The 27,130-nt window shown below is 42.6% G+C and overlaps 1 protein-coding gene across 1 annotated transcript in view; it reads right to left on the reverse strand.

Annotated features, from left to right (window-relative positions):
• Positions 1 to 27,130, reverse strand: part of LOC122816707 (transformation/transcription domain associated protein) — a gene marked incomplete in the record, with an annotated part of 2,794,447 nt that overhangs the window by 780,710 nt on the left and 1,986,607 nt on the right. Inside the window, 1 exon segment of the mRNA XM_044089697.1 lies at positions 25,690 to 25,836. Coding sequence (XP_043945632.1) covers positions 25,690 to 25,836 — 147 coding nt within the window.

Genomic DNA, 27,130 nt, shown 5'->3' on the forward strand with positions numbered 1-27,130 from the left:
GAGTGGGATAACTGTTGCTGTGCGCTATTCAGTGGGCACAAAGCCTGATGCGAGGCTGCTATTGAACATGGTGCTTAAGTGGGGAGCCAGTTTGTTCTGAAGTTCGTGTAAAACGCAGCCTGGGATGTTGTCCGGTCCCATGGATGCTGTGTTTTTGGCTTTAGAGAGTGCAGCTTTTACCTGCGTAGTTGTGATTACAGGGACTCTGCATTCTTCCTGTATAAATATGGGCCCTTTAGGGGGTGAGAGGGGGGTAAAGTTAGCACTGAACCGATCTGCCAGGATGTTGGCAATATCAGTTGGTTCTGTAAATTTCGTGCCTTTGTGCTGTAACTCAGAGCAGATCTGGGTGTTGCCATCTAGATTCTTGACATAGCTATAGAATGCTTTGTGGTTGTCCTTGGATTTAGTGGTAATTTTGTTTTTGTAGCTAGCTTTGGAGGATCTTATAAGGGATCTCAGCTTCTTACTGAGGCTGACCAGGGAGCTCCTCCTGTCATTGGATTTTACTCTCTTTTGCAACAGTTTCTTCCTTCTGTTGTACAGTTTGTTTATGGCAGGGGACCTCCAGATTGGCTTCCTTTTTTTGGAGGATAGCATCTTGGTTCTGTTTGGGAAGCACGATCCATGCACTCGTGTAAGTGCTTATAGAGTGCATTTGTGCAGGATTCAGCAGCTGTAACTGTATTGTCCATCTGCATGGGTGTCATGAAGTTCACCACTTCCGTCTCAAGAAGTATGAAGCTGGCTTTGGAGAAATGTTTTACTGTGGTTTCCTTAATGGGGGTGGGGGCGGGATGTGGATATCAAGAGTGATAAGCTTATGGTCGGATCGGACCAGCGAGGAGTTGACTTCAGGTGTGGAACACCAGTCACTCATGTTGGTAATGACTAGGTCTAGGATACTGTTGCCCCTGGTGGGGGGTGTGGATAAGTTGATCTAGGGCATTGGAGTTTATGAATTCCAGAAAGCGTTGAGCTAAGGAGTTGGTACACAAGTTTTCCCAGTTAATTGTGGGGTAGTTGAAGTCGCCCAATATTAGGATGTTGGGTTGAACCCTAATATTTTCCAGTACATCAAAAAAAGAGGAGTGGGAATCTTGGGGCATGGTGGGGGATCTGTAGCAAGCTACAATTTGGATTGCAGTTTTGCCCAGAGTTAGTTGCACTTGGATAACCTCGGATGCATTATGCTGAGCAACTAGCCTGGAGGTGTGGATATCCTTAATGAATATGGACACACCTTCGCCTTTGGTGTTTCGGTCCAGGTTACATGGCTGAAAAGTGTGGTATGAGTTATAGCCTGGTAGTGCAGGGGTGCTCTCTGGAGCCTTGAACCAGGTCTCAGTCACTGCACAGATATTGATGTTCTCCATTTTATGGAGTGCCTCGAGTGAGTGCATTTTGAGACTTCTAGCATTGAGTAGCATTACCTTCAGTTTATGTTTGCCTGTTCCTGTCATGGTGGTGAATTTGTTATTTGAACCCTGCCTAAAAAAGGCACTATAGGGACAGCAAGAGCCTTAGCCAGTATCCGGAATCCCAGGGGCGACAGGTGCAGGCCATCTGTGGCAAAGCATCGTGGTTTGTCGACCATGTCATCCCAAGCAGACAGATACTGGATCCCCTTAGAATGACACCAGAAGCTTAACCAATTGTTGAAGTCGATCATTTTGTCCTTGTACTGCAGTATCATTCTGGGCGATGGCAGAATGCTACTCAAGGCTAGGGTCATACCTGCCTAGGCTACAAGATCGGAGAGCTATGTTATATATGTATATGCTATATATATATATGTTGGGTGTACTACTTTACAACGTTCACTTTACCGAAAACGAAAAACGGACCTTCACTACTACGAACGATCAATACTACGAAAACGCATTTGTTGGAATTACACTTGTTTGAAAACTAACTAGGCGAATATGGCACCCCTAACCTAGAGTGAAATAACACAAAATAAATGTAGCCAGCCTCCGTTTTCAGCCGAAAAACCGTGTGTGACATCAAACACCAAATTAGCTGTTCTCCCTGTGCTGTACACTACATACAAATTAGTTGAGTCCAAGAAATTACATGTGAAATAGCCTTCACAAATTCAGTTGCGGTATACTGATGTCTATTGTCAAAGACAGTTTGAAACTGTGATTGCAGTCTTATTAAAGCTCGTTTTTTAGGAGAAGGCGAACAAGCTGAAGACATACGTAAGTGAAGTTCATCTACGCAATTTTGTTCTCTTGCTATAGTTAATAGTATGCTGTCAATGTCCAAAACATGACTTCCAAGTAGACACTTAAAACGGTGATACCAAGCCTCAACACTATTCTGTGTCCTTGGCAAACATAGTTCATTCAAAACTGAAACATTCCAGAAAGAGATGGGAAATAATAGGGGAAACCTAAACTGAGTTATGTGTCGCATACTGAACTTATGAGGCTTCCCCAAGATGTACCATTCAGCAAAGTAACGAACAAGCTGTTCACCGTCCATTGCAAAACTCTTTTTAAGCTCCTGAAATGTTGGTAAAACATCATCTTCATTTAGAAAAGTCAAAGCAGCCAATTGTTTCACTGCTAATTGAAAGCTTATAGAGTTGTACAAACTGCCCAACCTTAGGCACTGATTTCCTCCACAAATTATGGCAAAAGTGGAAGAAACATCCCTTTGAAGTTACATTCTGGAAGTTTACTTTTATACTTTTCAGTGCAGCAATTTCAAAATCACAAAGAATAGAGGAAAGGTCATACTCCAGTCCTTTGTAGCAGACCACTCCATAGAAAGTCTTTAAACATTTCTTGGACATAAACAGTACATCGTACACTTTTACTATATGCTCCACACTTCACAAATGCATGTATAGTATATAACTGCCTACAATTATTGTTCTTAAAGTAAGTGCCGTCCATAATCCAAATTGTAGCGGCAGATAAAGCTACTAAATTTTGCTATGTAGTAAGCAACACTATAATGTTTTCTGTACTTGAATCACTTAATGTTTTCTTAACCAACACTCCGGATTTCAAGGAAAGATTATTGACATCAATATCAAGAAAACTACTAGTCCTGCCTACATGTATACCTCTACATTTCAAACAGGCTTTCCTCACTTGCTGAAGCATTGCCGTTCTACTAGGCATTGTTGGTGCAAAATCTAATGAAGTGGATGCTAACGCTTCATCCATTATTATACAAGCTGAATCTCTAGAAACAGTTGCACATTGTTTAAAAGTTTTGGAAACTGAATACCTTTCCACATCTGATGGGTCTCCAGGGTGATTGTGCTCTGTGGACTTTACCAACTCTTCTCCAGTGGTAACGCACATTATGATAGCTCTACCTTTGCACCGTCCAGTAATTTTCCTCTTACAGCTCCAATATTTTCTGGGATTGCTGTTTTTTTCCCCAAATTTATTTATTTATTTTACATTTGTTGACCGGGAGAGTCCAACTGGATTACAAGTCCATTTTCAGTGGAGGCCCGAGGAGAAAAGCTCCAAGAGAACAATTTTTTTACAAAAAAGAAGTTATGTCTTACCATAACGTTCCATCTGAGTTGTAGATCTTTATTTATTCTTTACAGATAGGACCTCAGTTCCGTCCTCGGAACCGAAATGGCCGTTTTCCAGCTCGTGCAAGCCAAAAACTCTCAGCTAAGAAACTACCCACAATGCCCCTCTCCTAGATACTCCAGATCAAGTTTGTCTGCCCTATGTAAAGATGTGGTAATAGAAAAAGTAGGAGGATCTGTCTGAGCAGATACCCTAAACAGGAGTACCTGAGATCCACCAGGAGTCCAGGCATGGGGGAAGGAGGGTGGGAAGTAAAGACTGAATAAAGATCTACAACTCAGATGGAACATTATGGTAAGACATAACTTCTTTATCTGAAGTTGTAAATCTTTATTCATACTTTACAGACAGGACAGAGTCCCCAGCTACTTGAGTTCTTTGTGGCCCTAAGGAAGGATATTCCTGAGCACCACAGAACCAAAAGATGCTCGTCCCCTGAAGGCCAAATCCAATCTGTAATGAAATCTGAAGGTATGAGGTTTTGCCCACGTGTCTGCTGCGCATACATCATCCATAAAGGCTCTGGAATGAAAAGCTACAGAGGTAGCCATAGATCTGGTAGAATGAGGTTTTATTCTGGAAGGTAAGGGTAGCTTATTCTGTTGGCAGATAAAGGTAATGACGTTTCTAAGCAAAGAGGATAAGGTCACTCTGGAAACAGGTTTACCCAATCTGGGTCCTGCAAAGGCCACAAACAATTGGTCTGTTTTCCTGAAAGATTTAGTCCTGTGCAAATAACAACGAAGCTGTCAGTGCACATCAAGGGTGTACAAAAGATACTCCCTTCTATTAGAATGCCTTGGGAAGAAAACCAGCAGGTCAATATATTGTTAATGGAAAAACAAAAATGACCTTTGGCAAAAAGGAATGGTGAGTACGAAGGGACACCCTGTCTGTGTGGAAGATCAAGTAAGGACTCTTGACACTCAAGGCCTGCAGCTCAGATACTCTTCTCGCTGAGGTGAGTGCTACTAGAAGTATGGTTTTCCAAGACAAAAGTCACATGAATCAAAAGGCTCAAAGGGAAAGCCTGTAAGAGACTGAAGCACCATAGTCAAGTCCCAGGGATCTAAGGGAGGCTTGACTGGAGGTTTAACATGTAATACCTCCCTTCAAAAAGTCTTGCATAGGCAGTGTGACATAATCGAAGAATTTTTCAGACCATTATGAAAATTAGCGATAGCTGCTAAATGTACAGTGATCATTGAAGCTGCCAGATACTGGATCCCCTAAGAATGACATCAGAAGCTTAACCAATTGTTGAAGTCGATAATTTTGTCCTTGTACTGTAGTATCATTCTGGGCGATGGCAGAATGCTACTCAGGGCTAGGGTCATACCTGCCTAGGCTACAAGATCGGAGAGCTATGTTATATATGTATATGCTATATATATATATGTTGGGTGTACTACTTTACAACGTTCACTTTACCGAAAATGAAAAATGGACCTTCACTACTACGAACGATCAGTACTACGAAAACGCATTTGTTGGAATTACACTTATTTGAAAACTAACTAGGCGAATATGGCACCCCTAACCTAGAGTGAAATAACACAAAATAAATGTAGCCAGCCTCCGTTTTCAGCCGAAAAACCATGTGTGACATCAAACACCAAATTAGCTGTTCTCCCTGTGCTGTACACTACATACAAATTAGTTGAGTCCAAGAAATTACATGTGAAATAGCCTTCACAAATTCAGTTGCGGTATACTGATGTCTATTGTCAAAGACAGTTTGAAACTGTGATTGCAGTCTTATTAAAGCTCGTTTTTAGGAGAAGGGGGACAAGCTGAAGACATACGCAAGTGAAGTTTATCTATGCAATTTTGTTCTCTTGCTATAGTTAATAGTATGCTGTCAATGTCCAAAACATGACTTCCAAGTAGACACTTAAAACGGTGATACCAAGCCTCAACACTATTCTGTGTCCTTGGCAAACATAGTTCATTCAAAACTGAAACATTCCAGAAAGAGATGGGAAATAATAGGGGAAACCTAAACTGAGTTATGTGTCGCATACTGAACTTATGAGGCTTCCCCAAGATGTACCATTCAGCAAAGTAACAAACAAGCTGTTCACCGTCCATTGCAAAACTCTTTTTAAGCTCCTGAAATGTTGGTAAAACATCATCTTCATTTAGAAAAGTCAAAGCAGCCAATTGTTTCACTGCTAATTGAAAGCTTATAGAGTTGTACAAACTGCCGAACCTTAGGCATTGATTTCCTCCACAAATTATGGCAAAAGTGGAAGAAACATGCCTTTGAAGTTACATTCTGGAAGTTTACTTTTATACTTTTCAGTGCAGCAATTTCAAAATCACAAAGAATAGAGGAAAGGTCATACTCCAGTCCTTTGTAGCAGACCACTCCATAGAAAGTCTTTAAACATTTCTTGGACATAAACAGTACATCAAGGGTACACTTTTACTATATGCTCCACACTTCACAAATGCATGTATAGTATATAACTGCCTACAATTATTGTTCTTAAAGTAAGTGCCGTCCATAATCCAAATTGTAGCGGCAGATAAAGCTACTAAATTTTGCTATGTAGTAAGCAACACTATAATGTTTTCTGTACTTGAATCACTTAATGTTTTCTTAACCAACACTCCGGATTTCAAGGAAAGATTATTGACATCAATATCAACAAAACTACTAGTCCTGCCTACATGTATACCTCTACATTTCAAACGGGCTTTCCTCACTTGCTGAAGCATTGCCGTTCTACTAGGCATTGTTGGTGCAAAATCTAATGAAGTGGATGCTAACGCTTCATCCATTATAATACAAGCTGAATCTCTAGAAACAGTTGCACATTGTTTTAAAGTTTTGGAAACTGAATACCTTTCCACATCTGATGGGTCTCCAGGGTGATTGTGCTCTATGGACTTTACCAACTCTTCTCCAGTGGTAACGCACATTATGATAGCTCTACCTTTGCACCGTCCAGTAATTTTCCTCTTACAGCTCCAATATTTTCTGGGATTGCTGTTTTTTTCCCCAAATTTATTTATTTATTTTACATTTGTTGACCGGGAGAGTCCAACTGGATTACAAGTCCATTTTCATTGGAGGCCCGAGGAGAAAAGCTCCAAGAGAACAATTTTTTTACAAAAAAGAAGTTATGTCTTACCATAACGTTCCATCTGAGTTGTAGATCTTTATTTATTCTTTACAGATAGGACTTCAGTTCCGTCCTCGGAACCGAAATGGCCGTTTCCCAGCTCGTGCAAGCCAAAAACTCTCAGCTAAGAAACTACCCACAATGCCCCTCTCCTAGATACTCCAGATCAAGTTTGTCTGCCCTATGTAAAGATGCGGTAATAGAAAAAGTAGGAGGATCTGTCTGAGCAGATACCCTAAACAGGAGTACCTGAGATCCACCAGGAGTCCAGGCATGGGGGAAGGAGGGTGGGAAGTAAAGACTGAATAAAGATCTACAACTCAGATGGAACATTATGGTAAGACATAACTTCTTTATCTGAAGTTGTAAATCTTTATTCATACTTTACAGACAGGACAGAGTCCCCAGCTACTTGAGTTCTTTGTGGCCCTAAGGAAGGATATTCCTGAGCACCACAGAACCAAAAGATGCTCGTCCCCTGAAGGCCAAATCCAATCTGTAATGAAATCTGAAGGTATGAGGTTTTGCCCACGTGTCTGCTGCGCATATATCATCCATAAAGGCTCTGGAATGAAAAGCTACAGAGGTAGCCATAGATCTGGTAGAATGAGGTTTTATTCTGGAAGGTAAGGGTAGCTTATTCTGTTGGTAGATAAAGGTAATGGCGTTTCTAAGCAAAGAGGATAAGGTCACTCTGGAAACAGGTTTACCCAATCTGGGTCCTGCAAAGGCCACAAACAATTGGTCTGTTTTCCTGAAAGATTTAGTCCTGTGCAAATAACAACTAAGCTGTCAGTGCACATCAAGTGTGTACAAAAGATACTCCCTTCTATTAGAATGCCTTGGGAAGAAAACCAGCAGGTCAATATATTGTTAATGGAAAAAACAAAAATGACCTTTGGCAAAAAGGAATGGTGAGTACGAAGGGACACCCTGTCTGTGTGGAAGATCAAGTAAGGACTCTTGACACTCAAGGCCTGCAGCTCAGATACTCTTCTCGCTGAGGTGAGTGCTACTAGAAGTATGGTTTTCCAAGACAAAAGTCACATGAATCAAAAGGCTCAAAGGGAGAGCCTGTAAGAGACTGAAGCACCATAGTCAAGTCCCAGGGATCTAAGGGAGGCTTGACTGGAGGTTTAACATGTAATACCTCCCTTCAAAAAAGTCTTGCATAGGCAGTGTGACATAATCGAAGAATTTTTCAGACCATTATGAAAATTAGCGATAGCTGCTAAATGTACAGTGATCGCTGAAGCTGAGGCTCCTGCATGCAGGACAGTACTCAGGTACTGCAGAGTTTTTTGAATAAGCATAGAGAAAAGGTCTAAGTTCTGATCTTTGGCCCAAATAGAGAACCTAATCCCTTTACTAGAATAAACCTTTCTAGTGGAAGGTTTGTGTGAGGCCAGAAGTATTTCACGAACAGGAGATGGGATGTCAGGTAGTCTGGCAATCATTGGAAGTGGAGGAACCAGGCTGTGAAGCTTGAGACTGTGCAGGTTCGGGTGGATCAATCCCAGAAGATGGGATATAACAGGTCCTGGGAATGATCCAGGATCCACGGGCTGTGAATCAGATGAGGCCATAGAAAAGGGAACCAGACTTGACATGGCTAGTAGGGAGCAATGAGGATCACTTTGCTTTTCAACCTCTGAGCTTTCTGGAGAAATTTTGGGATGAGGGGAAATGGGGGAAAGGCATACAGAAGACCCGGGGGCCAATCGTGTGTTGGAGCGTCCCTCGATGATTCCCCCTCAGGGGGAATCAAGGCAAAATAGCACCTGCATTTGTAATTCAGGGGGAAAGCAAACATGTCGCGGCAAGGATTGCCCCAATGCTGGAAGATCCGAGCTGTTATTACAGGATTGAGGGACCACTTGTGAGGCATCAGGATGTTCCTGCTCAGATTATCCACAATCCGTTGGAGCTCCCGAGAATGTGCATTGCCATAAGAAAGCGATTGGAAGCTATCACCCAGCGCCAAATCCTCATGGCTTCCCGACACAGGGGGCAAGATCTGGTTCCGCCTTGCTTGTTGATATACCAGACAATTGACATGTTGTCTGACTAAACTGCAATGGTCCCCGAAGGCAGGGATGCATGGAATGCTTGCAACGCTAAGAGAACTGCCCTCAGTTCCAGGACATTTATGTGCAAGTTGGCCTCGAGGGGGGGTCCAGGTGCCTGGGACAGTCTTTCCCTGGAAATGCCCCACCCACCCCAAAAGAGAAACGTCTGTGGTCACTGTGGCCGTGGGTTGGGAAAGGCTCCATCCACCATAGCATTTCCGCCGTGCAACAGCTTGTAAGGCGTAGCATGTGGTTAAGTGGGTGGGTTAACAGTGATAATTGTGAGGAGAGGAGCCACTGCAGGATTCTCATGTGCAGTCTCACCAGTGGTACCAAAATAATGGCAGCTGCCATAGAGCCCAAGAGTTGCAATACAATATGCGCTAGTACAAACAAGTGAGGCGGAAGGACTTGAATTTGGTGTCTTATTTTCAAAAGCCTGTGAGGGGGGAGAGAAGCTTGGCAAGATGTTGTATTGAAGACCACTCCAATAACCTCCAGTGTCTCTGTTGGAGACATCTGAGATTTGTCTTTGTTGATTGTAATCCCTAAGCGGAGAGCGAGATCTTGAGTGTAAGGAAGGCTGCAAACTAGGAGATTCCTGGTCGAAGCAGTAAGGAGCCAGTCGTCTAGATAGGGAAACACCTGGAATCCTTGTAGTCGAAGATGAGCTACCACAACTGCCATACATTTGGTGAACACGGGGGCTGTTGAGAGACTGAATGGCATTGCTCTGAACTGGTGGTAGTGACTGGCTCCCAGCCGGAAGTGGAGAAACCTTCGGGAGCTGTGATCCACCTTTATATGTTAGTACGCATCCTGTAGGTCTATAGAACACATCCAATTGTCTCTCCCTAGGAAGCGAAGAATGGACTGTACTGTGACCATCCGGAATTTTTGAGGTTTTGAGTAGGCTGAGATCCAGGATTGGTCTTCATTCCCCTGTCTTTTTTGGTAGCATCTGGATATTATTCTCTGCACCCAGACATCGGTAGTAATAAGATGTCAGGCTAGTAGATGCAGAGAGAAACGACCCCCAACTGCTTCCAGAGGAAAGCAATCGGGCAGCTGCTCAGGAGCGCTGGTAGGGTCTGCTGGAGAAAGAATCTCTGGCTCCCTGGTTACGCAGACCCCCTCTACCCTGAAAAGGACGTTTTTGCTCATCACGAGCGTCACGAAAGGATCCTTGGGATTTCTTGAACCATATCTTTCCCCCCTTCTGGTTCCTGGAGTAGGGTCTCTGGGGGTTGGAAAAACGTATGCCCACAGCAGACAAGGTCTTTCCGTCTTTCATACTATGTGCAAGTGTGTCACCTACCTTGGGACCAAAAAGTGCAGATTCGTCCACAGGAGAGTTAACAAAAGAAGATTTAAAAGGGTCTGTGAAATCACACAACCGCATCCAAGCATTACGTCTCATGACAACACCAGATGAGGCCGCTCGGGCTGCCCCCTCGGCGGTGTGAGATATCAAACGCATTGAGGAGTTTGAGATGGATTCAAGGGTAGCTAGCTGTGAGGCGAAAATGTCACACACCTCATCAGGCAGTACCCTCCACCAAAGAGAAAGCCATTTCAGAAATTAAGTCTCTTTGGAGGCGAGTAAAGTGCGCCAGATAATTCAATGACCGAATGGCGAAGGTCGCTGAAGCATAAGTCTGTTTCCCCAGTCTGTCCATGATCCGGGATTCACTATTTGGAGGATGAACAGTGGAACTATTTTCTGTCAATTCCCTCTTGGTGGCCACCGCCACGACCATAGTGCCAACTGTCAGCCGCTTGGACCAGTGGGGCTGGTCTTCAGGTGAATTTTGTCTGGCCTCCGGGGGACAGGTTCTACATTGTCCAGGGCCTGCCAGGCACACTGCACAATTAGTTTAACTAGATCTGCTGGTGGGGTCACCCAGGAAGTAGATGGCCGGGTATGGAAGGCCTGCTGAAACACTGATTCCTCAGAAGAAAGGTTAGAGGACTTCCACCCCCCCCTCCCGTCTGAGGATTTTGAGAATGTCTCCAAATGAAACGTCGCCTGGGAGAGGACGAGGGGACCCTTCCCCTTCATCACAATCAGTGTCTTCTGTGATAGATTCTTCCGGGAGGGGGTCATGGTGCTTCCTCTTGCACCGTTTCTTCCAGGGTGGCTCTCCAGTGGGATCTTCTGAAGAGGATTCCCGAGAAGGGGTTGTCTTCACAGGGGGTTCTGATACTGGTGTTCTAGGGTCTGGTTGTGAGCCTTCAGAGTGAAGGGCCTTATCCATCACCTCTGCAGAAGGAGCACCCGAGACTAATTCCAGTTGAGGGGTGACGAAAGAACTGGGAACGGTCAGAACTGTGGACATAGACGGTGCCAACAGGAAAATAGGTGCCGGATTAGGTACCAAGGTATGGACAGTCCAAGCACCGCTCCAAGAAAGCATCGGCTCCATCGTAGCCGATGCTGCAAGGGTGATGGGTGCCAACAGAGAAGGCACTGCTGTCAGGGCCGAGACAGTATGTATCGAAGCGAGAGCTGGGGGGGGGGGATAAACAGGGGAAGACGAGATAGAAGATTCCGAGCCATGGGGGACAGGAGGTCTAGCTGGAATGGGCAATCCCCTAGCTACCAGAAGCTGGTCTACTAGGTCTAGTTCAGAAATACTCCTAGTGGATCTAAAAGAGGCTGCAGAAGGGGAGACAGGTCTTTCTAGAAAGGGACTAAACCACTGCCCCAAGAAAGGATCGTAAGTAGGAGAATATCTAGTCCTTGGCATGAAATCGGGTTTTGGAGCCAATGGAGCCGAAGAAACTGTCGGCACCATGGCCGGGGATGGCGCCAAGACATGTGCAGTCATCGAAACCCAAGGAGCCGAAGAAGCTGTCGGCACCATGGACAGGGATAGTGCCAAGGTATGGACAGTCACTGGAGCCCATGGAGCCAAGGAGGCTGTCGGTACCATGGACCGGGATGGAGCCGAGGTATGAACAGTCATCGGAGCTGATGTAGGAGCCAAAGATGGCACTGAAGTCAGTGGTGCTGTGTTTGGAACCGAGATAGGAGTGAATACCATGGTCGGCACCGAGGGAGAGGACACAGATCCTGGTGCCGAAGAGGTCCGTGCCAAGGGCGCCGGTGAAGCACGGGACAGACTCAGTTCCCTAAATGACAGAGATGCAGGGACTGAGTGACTCTGTTTTCCCTTAAATTTTTTGGTCTTAGGAGGGGGTGAGACCTCCGATCCAGACAGAGCCTCCGAGAAAGGTATCTTGAGTAAACCTTTTAAAATAAGTTTACCCTTACGTTCTGCTAGTGTCCGATTAGAAAAACCAGCACAAATGTCACAATTAGCTTTCAAATGATCCACGCCCAAACAGTAGACACAACAGACATGTGTATCTGAGTTAGGCATCTTACATCCACACTTGTCACACTGTTTAAAACCCAATTTAACTTTGACATGGTAAAAGAAACAATACTATCCTGTAGAAATTTTTTTTTTTTTTTTTAAGGAATACCACCAGTAAAGGAAGCCTGTCAAATACAGGAGAGAGGGACAGTCAAAAAAGGCAAAATTTTAAATTACCAAAAAAAAAAGGGTAGGAAGTAGGCCTAGGTTATAGGCGACAATGAAAAAAGACTAAGTTGACTAACATTTTTGAAATTCAGAAGAAAAACAGTCATAAAAACAACAAATTACTACTTAGCTTGAGAGAGATGACTAAACATGTCTGACCAGGAGCACAGCAAACGAGATCTGGAGTATCTAGGAGAGGGGCATTGTGGGTAGGTTCTTAGCTGAGAGTTTTTGGCTTGCACGAGCTGGGAAACAGCCGTTTCAATTTCGAGGATGGAACAAAGGTCCTATCTGTAAAGTATGAATAAAGATTTACAACTTCAGATACATAGTTTTAAGAACAGACTTTTGACATTGATTTCCACAGAAGAGACTTTGACATACATATTAACTAACAGATAGGATTCATTCGTTCTCTATAATATAATATTAAATTTTAGAAGCTATTACTAAGTTTAGGATTCCTGTGATAGATTTACTATCAGAGTAAAAGAAAAGGGACGTAGAATAAGGCTCTGAGAGAGGAGATGATGCTCGCTATAGTTGAGAAGGATAACAAATTGATTTACTATATGTCTTTGCCTGGTTTTAGTTGAGAAGGATAAATTAATTTACAAAGTAAAATATCCAAAGGCTTGAAAGGAACGGAACAGTCCAACGTGTCTTGAATCAAAATTGACTTTAATAAAGAACAAAAAAAATAAAAAGTTTTTTGTTCTTTATTAAAGTCAATTTTGATTCAAGACACGTTGGACTGTTTCATTCCTTTCAAGCCTTTGGATATTTTACTTTGTTCTTGGTTTGGATCTGCTTTGTTTTGAGTTTGTTGGTTTTATAAATTAATTTACAATACGTCTTCTTCTGGTTTTAGTTGCTTATGGAAAGCACAACATTGCTGGGGTAGTTTTCCCCAACTCCTGGAGAGATGGGATGAGCAGCAGATTAACAGTCTTAAGTGGGTACAGTACTATGATTGGTTGGCTTAGCAGAGTTACTTAAGTTAGGTGAAGTGTTCTAATGAGACATTAGCCAGGGGGAATACAGGAGCACAGTCGATTATTCAAAAATTGAGTGTTGTCAGTTATGTGGGCAGGAAGGGAGTTCCAGGTTTTTGCTCTACAGTGGCTGTAGACAGACTTACCAGCTTCATTGTTATATGTGGTTACTTTGAGGAGGTTTTGTGTGCTAGACCTCAAGGGCCTGGCAATTGTATAGGGTTGCAAAAGACTTTGTAGGGCTGGGGTGTTTTCAGAGTTGTGTATTATTTTATGGGCTAGTGATAGTTGACTGAGTTGAAGTAGTAGTGGCAGTTCTAGCTAATTGAGTTTTTTTAGGCATTCATAGTGATGTGTTCTGATGGGAGAGGTTGTAGCGAATTTGCCTATCTTATTATAACAACTATCAAGTTTGTTTAGGTCGGATTGGCGGAGATTTGTAAGCACGGGGGAGGCATAAAGTAGGATGGATAGTATGCGAGTCCTCACTATTGTAGTTTTGGAGTGGTCAGTGAAGAATTTTTTATTGCGATACAGTAGGCCAAGTGTTTTATGTCCTTTTTTATGGTTATAGAAATATGTAGGTCAAATCTAAGGTGATTATCTATTTCAACCCCTAAGAGTTTGGTATGATTTGTGAGGGTGATTGTGGTCTTGTTAAAGGAGGAGATGAAGAAAGAATCAGTGGAAGGTGTGGCTCTGTGGGAGCTAATGAGTACTAGCTTTGTTTTACTTAGGTTCAGAATGAGCCTTTGGTTTGTAATCCAAGTTTCTGCTAGGGAAAAGCATTCTTGTGTTAGGGAGTGAAGGATGTCAATTGATTTGGCTGCGTATATTATGGTGGTATCATCTGTATATTGCACTACTGAGGCTTTAGGAATACTGTTTAGGGGCTGATTGGTGAAGAGGGTAAAAAGAAGTGGCCCCAGGATGGAGCCCTGGGGTACTCTTAGGGAGACTGGTAGGGAGGGGGAAAGTTGGTTTGGCCACATAAAGTACAGTTGCGTACACTTACCATAAATGTAGGTGTTAGAGTGTCTTCACTGTTGCAGTCATTACATTTGGGTTATCTGCTTGCAGTAGCCCTCAGTCGGCCTGATTAACAAAGTCTTGGGTTCTGCATCGGTTGCTGTCCCTTCTTCCATGACGTCAGGTTGTCAGGGGTATAAAACATGCAGCCGATAGCATTACATTAAGTTTTTCTTGTCCCAGATGTCAGGTGCTCCCCTAATGGGAAGCAATTAAATCTATAAATTTAAGGATATACCTCCAACAAAAAAGCAAATACACCAAAAAGCTTTTAGAGCATAGCAAGTGAAAGTAGAGGTATAGCGAAAAGAAGAAAGGGGGCTGGAGGGAGGGTAACCAGGACTGCAACAGTGAATACACTCGAACATCTACATTTATGGTAAGTGTACACAGCTGTACAATGTTCTTCGTGTTTCACTGCTTCAGTCATTACATTTGGGTAGATTCCCAAACTAAGGTTGGGAGGAGGAATTTAAATAGAATTAGGAACAGCTATAAGGCCCTGCAAGACTGCAGTGGCAAAACCAGCTCTGGATTTAGAGAAAAATTGGCAAATGATAATGCTTGGTGAAAGTATGTACAGAACTCCAGGTAGCAGCTTCTAGGATGTCCCTAGTAGGGACGCCCCTGAGAAAGGCTGTAGAGGTAGATGCAGCCCTGGTTGAAATGGGGTCTGATGCCCTGTGGGATAGATTTTCCATGGTGCTTATAGCAGAAATGAATGCAGTGGCCTATCCATTTTGAAATGGTTTGTTTTGAAATAGCTTTCCCCTCTGTCCCTGCAGCAAATGCCACCAGCAGTTGTTCAGATTTCCTTTGAGGTTTAGTCCTGTCCAAGTAGAATCTAAGCTGTCTGTGCACATCTAAAGAGTGCAGTATCTGTGCCCCTTTGTTCTGTGGGTTAGGAAAGAAGGTAGGCGAATGGACTGATTAGGAGCCACACTGGATGCCACCTTGGGCATGAAGGAGGGATTGGTTCTGAGGGACACCCTGTCTGCACGAAAGATGATGAAAGGTTCCACTGCCATAAGGGCCTGTAATTCAGACACCCTTCTTGCAGAAGTGATTGCTAAAAGGAAAGCTGTTTTCCAGGACAGAATTTTTAAATCTGCAGTAGCAGCTGGCTCGAAAGGAGGAAGAGTGAGTTTCTCCAAGACAAAGTTAAGGTCCCAGGCTGGAGTTGGAGCTCTCCTGGGTGGCCTTAAATTTTTCGCCCCTCTGAGGAAATGCCTGAGCAGTGGGTGAGAGAAGAGGAGAGGTTCTGTGCTATAATGAGCTGAAATGACTGAGGCATGAAATTTGATGGAGGAAAAAGACAAGCACTTATGAAGCATCTGAGTCAAGTATTGTAGAATCTGAGGTAAATTGGGCACTGCTGCATTCATTCCTTGAGATTGGTTCCAGGCACAGAATCTTTTCCATTTTGCAGCATAAGATTTTCTAGTACTAGGCCTCCTTGCCTCTAAAATGTTATCCATCACTGACTTACTGAGGGATGGTGAAGGAGAGATTAGGTAATGAGCCAGGCTGCTAGGTTCAGGATTTGCAATTGAGGGTGCAGAATCTGATTCTCCTGCTGAGACAACAGGGAAGGAATTTGAGGCAGGTGCCATGGAGCCAAGCGTGACACACTGCGCAAGAGTGGGTACCAGTGTTGGTGGGGCCAGTCTGATGCAATTAAAATCGTCCTTGGCTTGTCCTGTTTGATCTTCAGTAATACCTTGGAGAGCAGATGAAGAGGAGGAAAGGCGTAAACTGAAGGATACAGCATCCACTTTCCAAGCTAGCTTGTGGGGAATCCTTATGCAAAATTTGTCCAGTTGATGGTTCTGGGGGGAGGCAAACAGGTCTATATCTGAGCTCCCCCATTTGCTTGTCAACATGTTGAAAATCCTCGATTCCAGTTTCCACTCGTGTGGGTCCATGAGGTTTCTGCTTAGTCCATCTGCCAGTGTATTTAGTTTTCCCGGCAGGAACTGAGCTTGTAGATTCACTTGGTAGCTCAAGGCTGTGTTCCACAATACCATGGCTAGTCTGCAGAGGGGGTAAGATTGTGTATCCCCCTGCTTGTTTATGTACCACATGACAGTGGTGTTGTTCGTCTTTACCATTAGTTGTCCTGGAAGAATATGGTCCTTGAAGGCTGTCAGAGCATTCTGTAAGCTAACACTTCCTTTTGATTTATGTCCAGGTGCATTTGACCTGGGTTCCATTTGCCCTGAATGCACTTCCCTGCCAGCTGAGCCCCCCCATGCTTAGTCTGATGCGTCTGCTGTTAAGATTTGGGCGGCGGGGGTAATTTGAATGGTAGTCCCCTGTTTTGGCGGCAGGCCTCTGCCCACCAAAGAAACTCTAGGCGTAGGCAAGGTATGACAGGAATCCTTGCTTCTAGATTCTGTGAATGTTGACACCATAGGCTTTTGAGATACCACTGCAGTTTCCTCATAAGCATCCCTGCATATGGAATTAGAAGAATGCTGGAGGCCATGTACCCCAAGGCTTGCAGTACTTGCCTTGCAGATAGCTGGGTTTCTGTGGCCACTTGTTTGAAGTAAGTTGTCAAATGAATCCATTTCTCTGGCATGAGGAAAGCCATCTGGGAAGTTGTATTCAAGCTTGCTCCCAGGAATACAATTTGTTGGCAGGGTACCAGGTGGGATTTCTTTTCGTTTATGGTGAACCCCAGAAAAGTCAGTACCCTTTGAACAAAAGCCAGATGATTCAAAAGAATGTCCTTGCTTTCTGCCTGAATTAGACAATCGTCCAGGTATGGGTATATTTGAATATTTCTTTGCCTGCAAAATGCAATGACTGGAGCTAGGCACTTTGTGAATACTCTGGGCGCAGTAGATAAGCCAAAAGGAAGTGCAGAGAACTGATAGTGCGTGTAGCCTGCTTTGAAGCATAGGTATCTTTCTGCAAGACTCCCAGATAGGGATGTGCAGGTATGCTTCTTTTAAGTCTAGTGTTGCCAACCATGCATCCTTGCCTAGCATAGGAAGCAGCTGGTGAAGAGTCAGCATTTTGAATTTTGAAATCACCAGAAAGGTGTTTAGAATAGAAAGGTCCAAAATAGGATGCCATGTATTGCCTTTTCTGGGTACCAGGAAAAGTCTTAAATAGAAACCTTGACCCTTTTCCTCTTCTGGTACCAACTGAATAGCCCCCATGTTTAAGAGAGAGAGGACTTGATTTTGGGCCTCTGCCCACTGATTTGGGGGTAGATCTGGCCACCCGCTTTGTGTTGGTAATGTGTGGACATGAAATCGGTATCCTCGGGACACTGTATTTAAAACCCATTAGTCCTGGGTAATGAGTTCCCAGTTTTTGGCCTGGAGACCAATCTTTCCACCTAAAGGAGCATTCAGTTGTGAAGTGCTTGGAAGTTTTAAAAGCAAGTCATTGAGACAGTTTTCCATAGGGGGGGGACTTACTACTCCCAGGTTTGGGTGCAGAAACCCCCCACTGCCTAGTCTTGTGTGCCCCTTGGGACTGAAACCTGGAGTTTCTGCTCTGCTGGGTTTGGCTCGAGAAGACCTGGAAGGGGCTGTAAAGGACCAGTTTTTAGAGGGCCAGTGCCTACTAAATCTAGGAGGCTGAACTTGTAAGAAATCTTTAACAGTTTGCATAGATTTAGCTTTATCTTCCATCTTTTTAAGAACTTCCTCAGCCTTGTTGCCAAACAGGCGGTCCTGATTTAAGGGAGCATCCAACAATTTAGCTTTAACATGATCAGGCAAACCTTGCTCCTTAACCCAAGCATGCTTTCTGAGCACAGATCCAGTAACAGCAGCCCTGCAAGAGGTCTCTAATGAATCAAATCCACATTGCAAAGTATGTTTTCCAACTTGTTTAGCAGAATGCATTAAATCCTGTAATTCTTTACTTTCAGCACAGTCAGGAATTAACATCATTTTCTGTTTAAGCAATCCAATAACATGTTGTTGACACTTTAACATACAAAACTGTCAGTTTAAAGCCCTAATAGCCAAGGCTGCAGAAGTGTAAACTTTCTTACCCCATCTATCCAGCACCCTGGAGTCTCTATCAGAGGGGGTAGGATTTTTAGCAGTAAAAGCCTTAATGCCCTTGGGTCCCTGTGAAATAGTCTCTGGATCTGCAATAGGAATTTTAAAAAGGAACTTGTGAGAATCAGGACCCCTGTAATATCTGTCAGGTTTTCTGGGAGCAGGAGGCAAAGAATCAGGGGCCAAACTAGATTCTGAAAAGGCATCATCAACAATGTCTAGTACAGGAGGTATAGCTAAGGGCCTATGCTGAGGCAGGGGTAAGAAATCCCTAAGCCTCTTTTTTGAATGAGAAAAATCCAGGCTTTCCCAGTGGAAATGCTCCCTTAGAGTATGTAAGTTCTCACCAAAATTAAAATTCTCTGGAGGAGAACTAGAGAGAATGGAGTCCTCTGCATCAGAATCCTCATAAGTAGATAAGGGCAAATACAGATCATCACAAGAATCACAAAAAAATCAAAATCCTGTTCAGAAGATTCATAAACAACTTCAGTCCTAGGTCTCTTAGAAGGGGAGGTTGGCTTCCCCTGATTAGAGTTATAAGATCTTCAACCATTCTTGTCATTTGTTTTTTAGGCATAGAGGCCTGAGCATGCGGCCTGGGAATCGGTTTCTTAGGCAAGGTTCGAGATTTTGGCCTAAACGAAGAAGGAGGCATCGGTTTAATATGCAAGTCCATAGGCCTGAATACACCCTCAGAAGCCGGTGCCTGCACAGCGGCTCCGGAACCATCCAAGGTAGAGACATCCGCAGGTTCCACAGTTGAAGAATCTTGCGGCATACCAGACTCCGAGTGGGTCTCAGTTGAGGCCTGCAAATCAGAAGTAGCAAGTATCAGGGGCTGCAAAAGCACCTGAGTACCGGCAAACTGGCGACTGGCTTAGGAGAAGCGTCATCGTCAGCTTTGGACCTCGGCGGCCTGTCTCTGTCTTTATCTTTGCGTTTTCTCGGAATCCCGGTAGTCGGATGACTAACCAATGACATTTCTGGATAATTAAACCAAGAACCGAAATATTTAGTAGCGAAAATATACCAACGACGGATAGTGCGCTGATTAAATAAAGCACAAAACTGACAGCAAGGTACGTCGTGCCCAGGGCCTAGGCAAGGAATACAGTACGAATGAAAATCTTTATGAGGTATTTGCTTTCCACAAGTAATGCAATTATTAACTTTTACTCACATCGGTAAGGAGCATGAAAGTTTCCCCAATGGGGTACTTAGCTTTAGTTGAAGACTTCAGTTTTGAAACTCGAAAACGAAAATTTCAGGAGTCGGCCAACCGGCACTTGCGAACTGCTTCCGCTTCGGGCACTGCACAGCAAGAAAGACTGATGTAATGGCGTCAGCTGCATGTTTTATACCCCTGACGACCTGACGTCATGGAATAAGGGACAGCAACCGACGCAGGACCGAAGACTTTGTTAATCAGGCCGAATATGGGCTACTGCAAGCAGATAACCCAAATGTAATGACTGCAACAGTGAAACACTAAGAACATCAGCTTGTTTCTTTCCCTCTAGGTAATTTCTGAACCAGGAGATGGCAGAAGTGGTCAGGTTTAGAGTTGTTAGTGAAAGAAGGAGTTTATTGCGGTTAACCATATTGAATGCTTTGGACAAGTCAAGGAGAGTGGCAGATACAAGGAATCGTTGAATCGTTGTTTCTGTGAGTATTGACAATGTTGGTGAATTTGGTTAGTGCGGTGGTGGTGTTATGGAAGGGTCTAAAGCCATGTTGTTGTGCTGCTATTAGATTATTTTCTAGGAGATATTTCATTAGTTGCTTGTGTATTACCCTCTCTAAAATTTTAGATAAAGGGGGTAGTGTATGGCTATAGGGCCAGTAGTTATTGAGTTCCAGGGTAGTTCCCCCTTTATGCAGATGGATGATATGTGATATTTTCCATAGCTTGGGTACTATACCCTCGGATATGGATCTGTTAATTAGGATGGAGACAGGATATGATATGGCTTCTGAAGCCAGGTGGCAGTATTTAGCGGGCAATTTATCTGCGGCTAGAGATGTTGGTTTGAGCTTGCGGAGTAGTTTTTCAATGGATTTGTTTGGTTCTGGGGGGAAGCTGAACTTGGGGCAATTGTTAGTTGGGGTGGATTTGCAGGGGTGCGGATGCTGACAAAGGGTTGGTTGTTTGCAAGGGTCTGGGTGGTTTCTGTAAATTATTTACTAAACAGTGGGGATGTCTTCTTGGTTATCATCTATTTTTGGGGTTGGGGTAGTTGTTTACCTGGCTGTAGAATAGAGTTAATTGCTGCCCAAAATTTTTGTGGGTTGTTCCTGTGCTTATCCTGTAACTTTTGGTAGTAAGATGTTTTGTTTGTTTTGGTGAGTTTTTTGGATTTGTTACATAGTTCAATGTATATTTGTTTGTTCAATTGGGATTTACTGTTGAGGTAGTTGGTCCAGGCATCGTTTCTTTTTTTGAGGAGGGATTTTGTGTCTGGGGTTAACCAGGGGGCATATTTAGTTTTAATTCTTGTCATTCTGGAGAGGGCGTGATGGTTAAGGGTGTTTAAGAAGGCAGTAATGAAATATAGTACAGCTTCATCAAGAGGGAAGTTTTTTAGGGGGGTCCAGTTGCACAATTTTAGGTTGTTTATAAAGTTGGAGCAGTTAAAGTGTTTTTTGTTTCTAATTAGGTGCGTTGACATTTGAGTCAATTGTGGGGATTTTGATCTGAGTAAGAATGTGGCTTGGTGGTCACTCAGGGTGTCTGGTAGACACACTGCTAGGGATATCAGTGATGGGTGGGATACGAGTATCCAATCTAGAGTGGATTGGTGTTTGCTCCTCTTGTCTGTTCTTGTGGGGGAATTGATGAGCTGGGTTAGGCCATGTAGGTTAATATGGGAGAGTGGGTTATGACTGGAACAGTTTTGCCAGTCAGTATTAAGGTCTCCTAATACTATGCTTTCCTGGGGCAGGGAGTTAGATATCCATTCTAGGAGTTTTTCTGTAATGGGGATGTTGTTGCCTGGAGGGATGTAGCATCCTATGACGATGTGTCTACTATCATTAAGTTTTAGTTTTGTTAGAGTGAGTTCATCTTTATCGAGGTATGGGGTTATGTCTACTTTCTCAAGCATGAGGTGAGATTTATACACTATAGCAACACCCCCCCCCTTTTACCTATTCTATCACTACATATTATATTGTAACCTGGTGGACTGATTTCATTGTTGTGGTTTGCCTGGTTTAAGCCAAGTCTCTGTCAGTATGATTATCTCAGGTTGATAAAAGGAGAGTAGTGCATGAAGGTCGTGGACTTTGTTTAGTATACTTCTGACATTTAAATTTAAAATGAGGAGCATGGATTTGTCTCGGTGGAGTAGGGTATCATTGAGGTTGTGGGTTGGGGCTCCTAGATTTTGTGGGCCTGGGTTTGAGTGTATATCACCGCAGCTAATGAGTTGGGTTCTGAGGAAAAAACAGAGTTTGAGTAGTTTGTTTAGGGTCTTAAAGTTCTTTATAGTTGTTTGGGACTGGTAGTGTGATGGCTGTAATCTGTGTGCCTAGTGGTGAATAAAGAAGGTTTGGTAGTGATATGGGACTAGTTGAGTAAACGGGTGTGTTGTAATAATGTTAATGGAAGTAGTTTTTCTTGTTATGTTGATAAAATTAAGTTGTTTCTGGTGGTTGGTGACAGAAGTTAGCAGTGGGAGGGTGGATACACCTAGGAGCAATAGCAAGAGGTGTATGTATGTGGGTTTGGGCATGAGTGAGAGATCTGCTTGGGATGGGGTGGGTGAGGTGGATGAGGAGAGGTGCTGTTTGCGACTGTAAGGTAGTTAGATGGAAGACTGTGCTTTACAGGATGTGGAATAGTGGAAAAGAAGAAAATGGGTACAGGGGTGTGGCAGATTCAGTGATTGGTGGTTAGCATGATGGGAGTGGCTAAGTTTAGTTGAAATGTAGCACTAGTGCAGGCGGGTGGGAATAGGGGGGCAGGGAGGGGAGCGGAGTGAGCCCGAGCGCAGCAGGGCTAACACTAACTCCAATTATATCCCTGGGCTTGTTTCTTTTCTTTGTCCACCAAACGTATCTTTTCACTTGTTTCTGTTTACACCAAATGTATCTTTTTGGCTGTATTGTACTAGTTTAATTTCACTTCAAATGTATCTTTTTGGTTGTATTTTACTGGTTTAGTTTTACACCAAATATATGGGCTATTTTTATTTTTTATTATTTTATGGGCTATGTGAATTGGAGCTGGATGAAATTACCTGTGTGCAGGGTAGATTTATAGGTTAAAGAGGTAAGATCCTTGGGGAAAATCTAGCTAGGTTACACAATAGAGAGGGAGCCCAGAGGTTCCATTAGACCGAGGGCAGCAGGAAACGGTACATAGGTAGATTGTTAATGTACTAGTACATGTTATGGTATTAACCTTATTCAAATTGCAGGTTGGACTTCAAAGACCTGTAGCAGGTAAAGTTTTTCAGGGTAACGTCCTTTCAGTCAGGAGCGTCTTATACTGGGGTAGTTTGAGGGGGACTACCTAGAAAGAAAACATTTATTATGAGAAAGACCTTATCAGCACTAATAACTAGCCACCAGTCAAACAGGCATAACACAGTCACTTAAACTATGTAATATACGGCAATACAGGAGCTCCTTACAGCTATGAAGCACAGTATATGCTTTTTAGTTACATAAATGGTCAACAAACAGTTAAAATGTATCACTAGCCTTACAGACTACTCTTGCAATCAGACTATGACGCAAATAATAACTGTTAAAGTTTTCTACAATTCTGTGTCCTTGTTTGATGTTAAACATTTAATCTAGATGCCGGACAACAGCTATCAAGTACGTTTTCCTTGTAAAAGCAGGCCTTAGGAGAACAGGTAGCTAGACAAGCTAAGAGCAGCTGGGTCTATGTCAGTTCTTCGAACGCTTAAAATTTCGAATGTTACATGGTCGAGACCAAACGTTCAAAATTTCAAGTGTTCGAAGACTGACTTTCAACGGCGCCATACGGTGCAGATAGGGAGAATTTCTCTTTTCTGCACTGAAGTGCGGTCTCGGAGTTGGTATATTTAAGTAGGGGGGGTGTGGGGGTGTGTGCAGGGTGGCTTGCTCCCCTGCTCACACTGTTAAGGTGTGTTTTTCTTGTTTCATTTTTTTTTTTATTTAATATTCGAACATCCAAATGTTGAACATTTGGTCTCGACCATGTAACGGTCAACATTCTGGATGTTCGACTATTTAACATAGACCCAAAACAGCCATATGGTAAGCAGCTCTGTTAACAGATTTTATCACAACAAGTAAGTTCCAAGATCCAAGTTTAGGAATCTTAGTATAGTTTTAAAATAATACACAAAGTCCTCTATGACGAGCAGTTCTTTTCCCCTAACAGATTTTACAGTTTGATAAGCTCTTCCTACAACTCCTGGTTGGGAACATACAACATTCGCCATGTTTTGATTTTGTACGTTGTACGTCCTCTTCGCGTAAGTTGCCATGTTTAAAGTTTACAAAGTATATTATCCTAGTTGCCTGATTTCGTACTAGTGTACTTCATACTGGTAGATTTTCGTTTACATGATTGTTCGTACTAGTGAAAGACCGTTTTTAGTTTTCGGTAAGGTTTACTTTCGTTGCAAAGTAGCAGACCCATATATGTTTTTATGTTTTATATCTCTATCTATATATGAAATGTTGTTTATTATATACAAGACATACAGGGTCCTCTTTGTCCAAATCTGTTTGAATCCATTTACATCTACAACTGCCATTCTTTCCATTTATATGCTTGTTTCTCATATCCTTGTCTAACATACCATGGACCCACAGATAAGCCTAAGGAGCCTGTAATAAGGATCTGGATTTCCCGAGTTAATCTGAAAGGTACCCCAAAGCTGAGCTGTGCAAGATCATTCCAGCATCAGAGGTGCTTCTTTTTACAAGACAACACAGAGAGGGAGATTTCAGGAGATTGGGAGGGCTGACACTATGTGTTGCTGAGGTACCTCTGCAACTTTCTGATATGTAGTCTCAGAGGGACCACCAGTATGTAAGAGGTCATGTACCACCACAAACTTGAGAAATTCCTTTTCTGTGGTGGCCCTTTTCTAAGAATTTTTCATGGAAAAAGGGACACAGAACCTTGTCCTTGGGGAAAAATACTTTGCTGTTATGTGTTTTTTGGAGCATCACTTTCCATGCAGAGGTTCAAAGTGATTTGGAGAGGTTGGCAGAAATACCCAGCCTCTGAAACCATAACAGGTACGTGTATCTTTCTGGTAAAAAAACTTATGTAGTGTGTTTAGTTTTATAATACATTAGTGATCTCTATCCCAAAGATATGAACAGGAAAATGGTAAGGCTATTTTTTATATTACTTTGACACTTAGAACGTGATCTTTAAGGGGATTTGGGATAAAATTTTACTGCTGAATATGTTGTGGGGGATAGCAGACTATTAATTGAGTTATAAATTCATTTTTGAATACAGCAGGCACAGGTAATTAGGTTTCCACTATAATCTCTTCAAGATGGAGTAAACAAATGAATGCCTAATGAATGAGAGTTGTAGTGCTTGTGATGTTCAAAGGCCTTTAAAAGGTAAGGTGCAAAAATTAACCTGCAATGCATTTAAACAGAACGAGAGCATCTGCACATGACAGTACATCTGTCTACAAATCTAAGCAATTAACACAAGATTATACGATGATTATGCCTTGCCAATTTCAACCCTACACAGTCTTCCCCACTTAAGAAGGGCTAGAGCAGAATTTATGAATACCCATCCAATTACCCAGGTTTGTTTGAAGGAAGATAGTGCATCACACCACTTTAATTGTAGAAGTCGATTTCAGAGGTGAAGGAGATGCTGAGTAATGAATCTCTAAACCACTGTGGAGTTGGGTAACGAATATAAGTGAAAAAGACTACTAAAGAGTGAAGGGTGGACTCTATGAATACTATTGAAATGTTTTAAGAAATGCTTTCTCTACTGGAAGGAGGATAAATAGGCAGATAAGTACTGAGCTGAAAGAGCACCCATGCAGATCAATTAATTCTTATTACAGAAGTCTTCATACATACATAATATATAAACCTAAAGATAAAAAGTACTACACCAAAATAATCTTTCACATTTTTTTCAAGGAAATAAAAACTATGCATCCTGCAATATTCTCAAATAACAGATCAAATCTGAAAATAAACTCAACAAAGGTTACTGCAAAAATAAACAAAAAATTGCTACATTTCAGTACTGCAAAATATTTCATCTATCTTAACAGCATCCTCCACACGAACCAGTACGTAATCCAAAATTTTACAAACCTTAACTTCCCGAAGAGAATCAAGAAATTTATCATGCCTGTTGGTAAGCATGTGCAACTGGTTTCCCGCATCTTTTTCAGCCTGCTCCTTGTTTTTTGGAGTGCCACTCTGATCTCCTGGGGCAAGTTCAATGTCAATCTCCATATCCTAAAATGGGAAAAGTAAAAACAACCGGCATGAAAAGCAAAGCCAGCAAAGCAATAGGACAGACGCTGGTAAATAGTTACATAAATGCATATTCTCATCGCTAGCTAGTCTAGAATGATTCACCAATTATGGCAGTTCATCTGTATAGTAATTTAAACAAATTCTGTGCATGAACCTAAAATCTTACACTGTACAATTAATTTAATTCATTAACTGATGAAGGACAATTATGATAATCAAAAAAGAGGAAACAACAGACATGTAATCACCATATCAGGGGATCTGGAGGGTAGTTTTGTGGAACAGAAATCCTCTTCTGATAGCCTTAGCTAAGCATTTTTCTCAATTTTTTCTCATTTCTGCAGATAAGGACATGCATCTTGCCATTGCATACTGTGATGTCAAGCAAGGACAACTAACCTAGTCATTATTTTACTCAGTTTAACTTCCATCCACTAAAAAGCAAAGCACACAATTTTTTTTACATACCTGCCATACATACAGGGAAATCGTCTACAGGCAAAAAATTGAGAAGCTATTAGGGCACAGGAGAAGCAACAGGAAAAATGGGATGAGCACCAACATGCAAATTCCACACAGATCTACAGATAACGTGAGTATGTACCTATTATATCTGACTTTAAAGGTCTTATTCTTATGCAATGGGTAATGTAAGAGTCACATGCTGAGAATTTAAGCCATCAAAAAGGCCAGAGCAAGAGGAAGGCATAAAGTCAGGGCAGTGAAAGCAGAATCCGGAAGCAGCAATCCCTGGTATAACCACCAAAGTAATAATGTCTGGCGAAGATGTAATCCAATAACAAAATGACCGTGGCATAAATATCAGCACAGATCTCTGATGCAAATAATGGATGCAGTCACACATCTAGTGTAGTGTAGTGGCCTTTAACTGCACCATTTTCCAACCAAAAGTTTGTAGCCTTGAAGACAAAATACAATAGCAGAAAGCAATGCACTTGAACAGACTTTCAAAAGCCTTCAGCCTGAAGCAAAGCACATTGCTCTGTCTTCTGAATTCATAGATACTCCTCAGGTTAAGCCCAAGTGCTAGCGCATGTTCGGAATACAGAAAGGCTCTACTGTCTCTTGGATACAGCACCTATAAAGAAAACAGGTAAGCAAATGGACTGATGTAGATAAAGAGACTTGAAGGCTGGAAATAAAATACTTGAAATTTATTACAAAACACAGATTTAGGTAAGCACTTTCGAGGCAATCCTCTTCTTCAGACCTTAATACAGAAATAAATTAGCACACAAGGTTTAAATAAAAC

Source organism: Protopterus annectens, chromosome 12.part0 (assembly GCF_019279795.1).
Source record: "Protopterus annectens isolate FY-2018-M chromosome 12.part0, PAN1.0, whole genome shotgun sequence".
Lineage (NCBI taxonomy): Eukaryota > Metazoa > Chordata > Ceratodontiformes > Protopteridae > Protopterus > Protopterus annectens.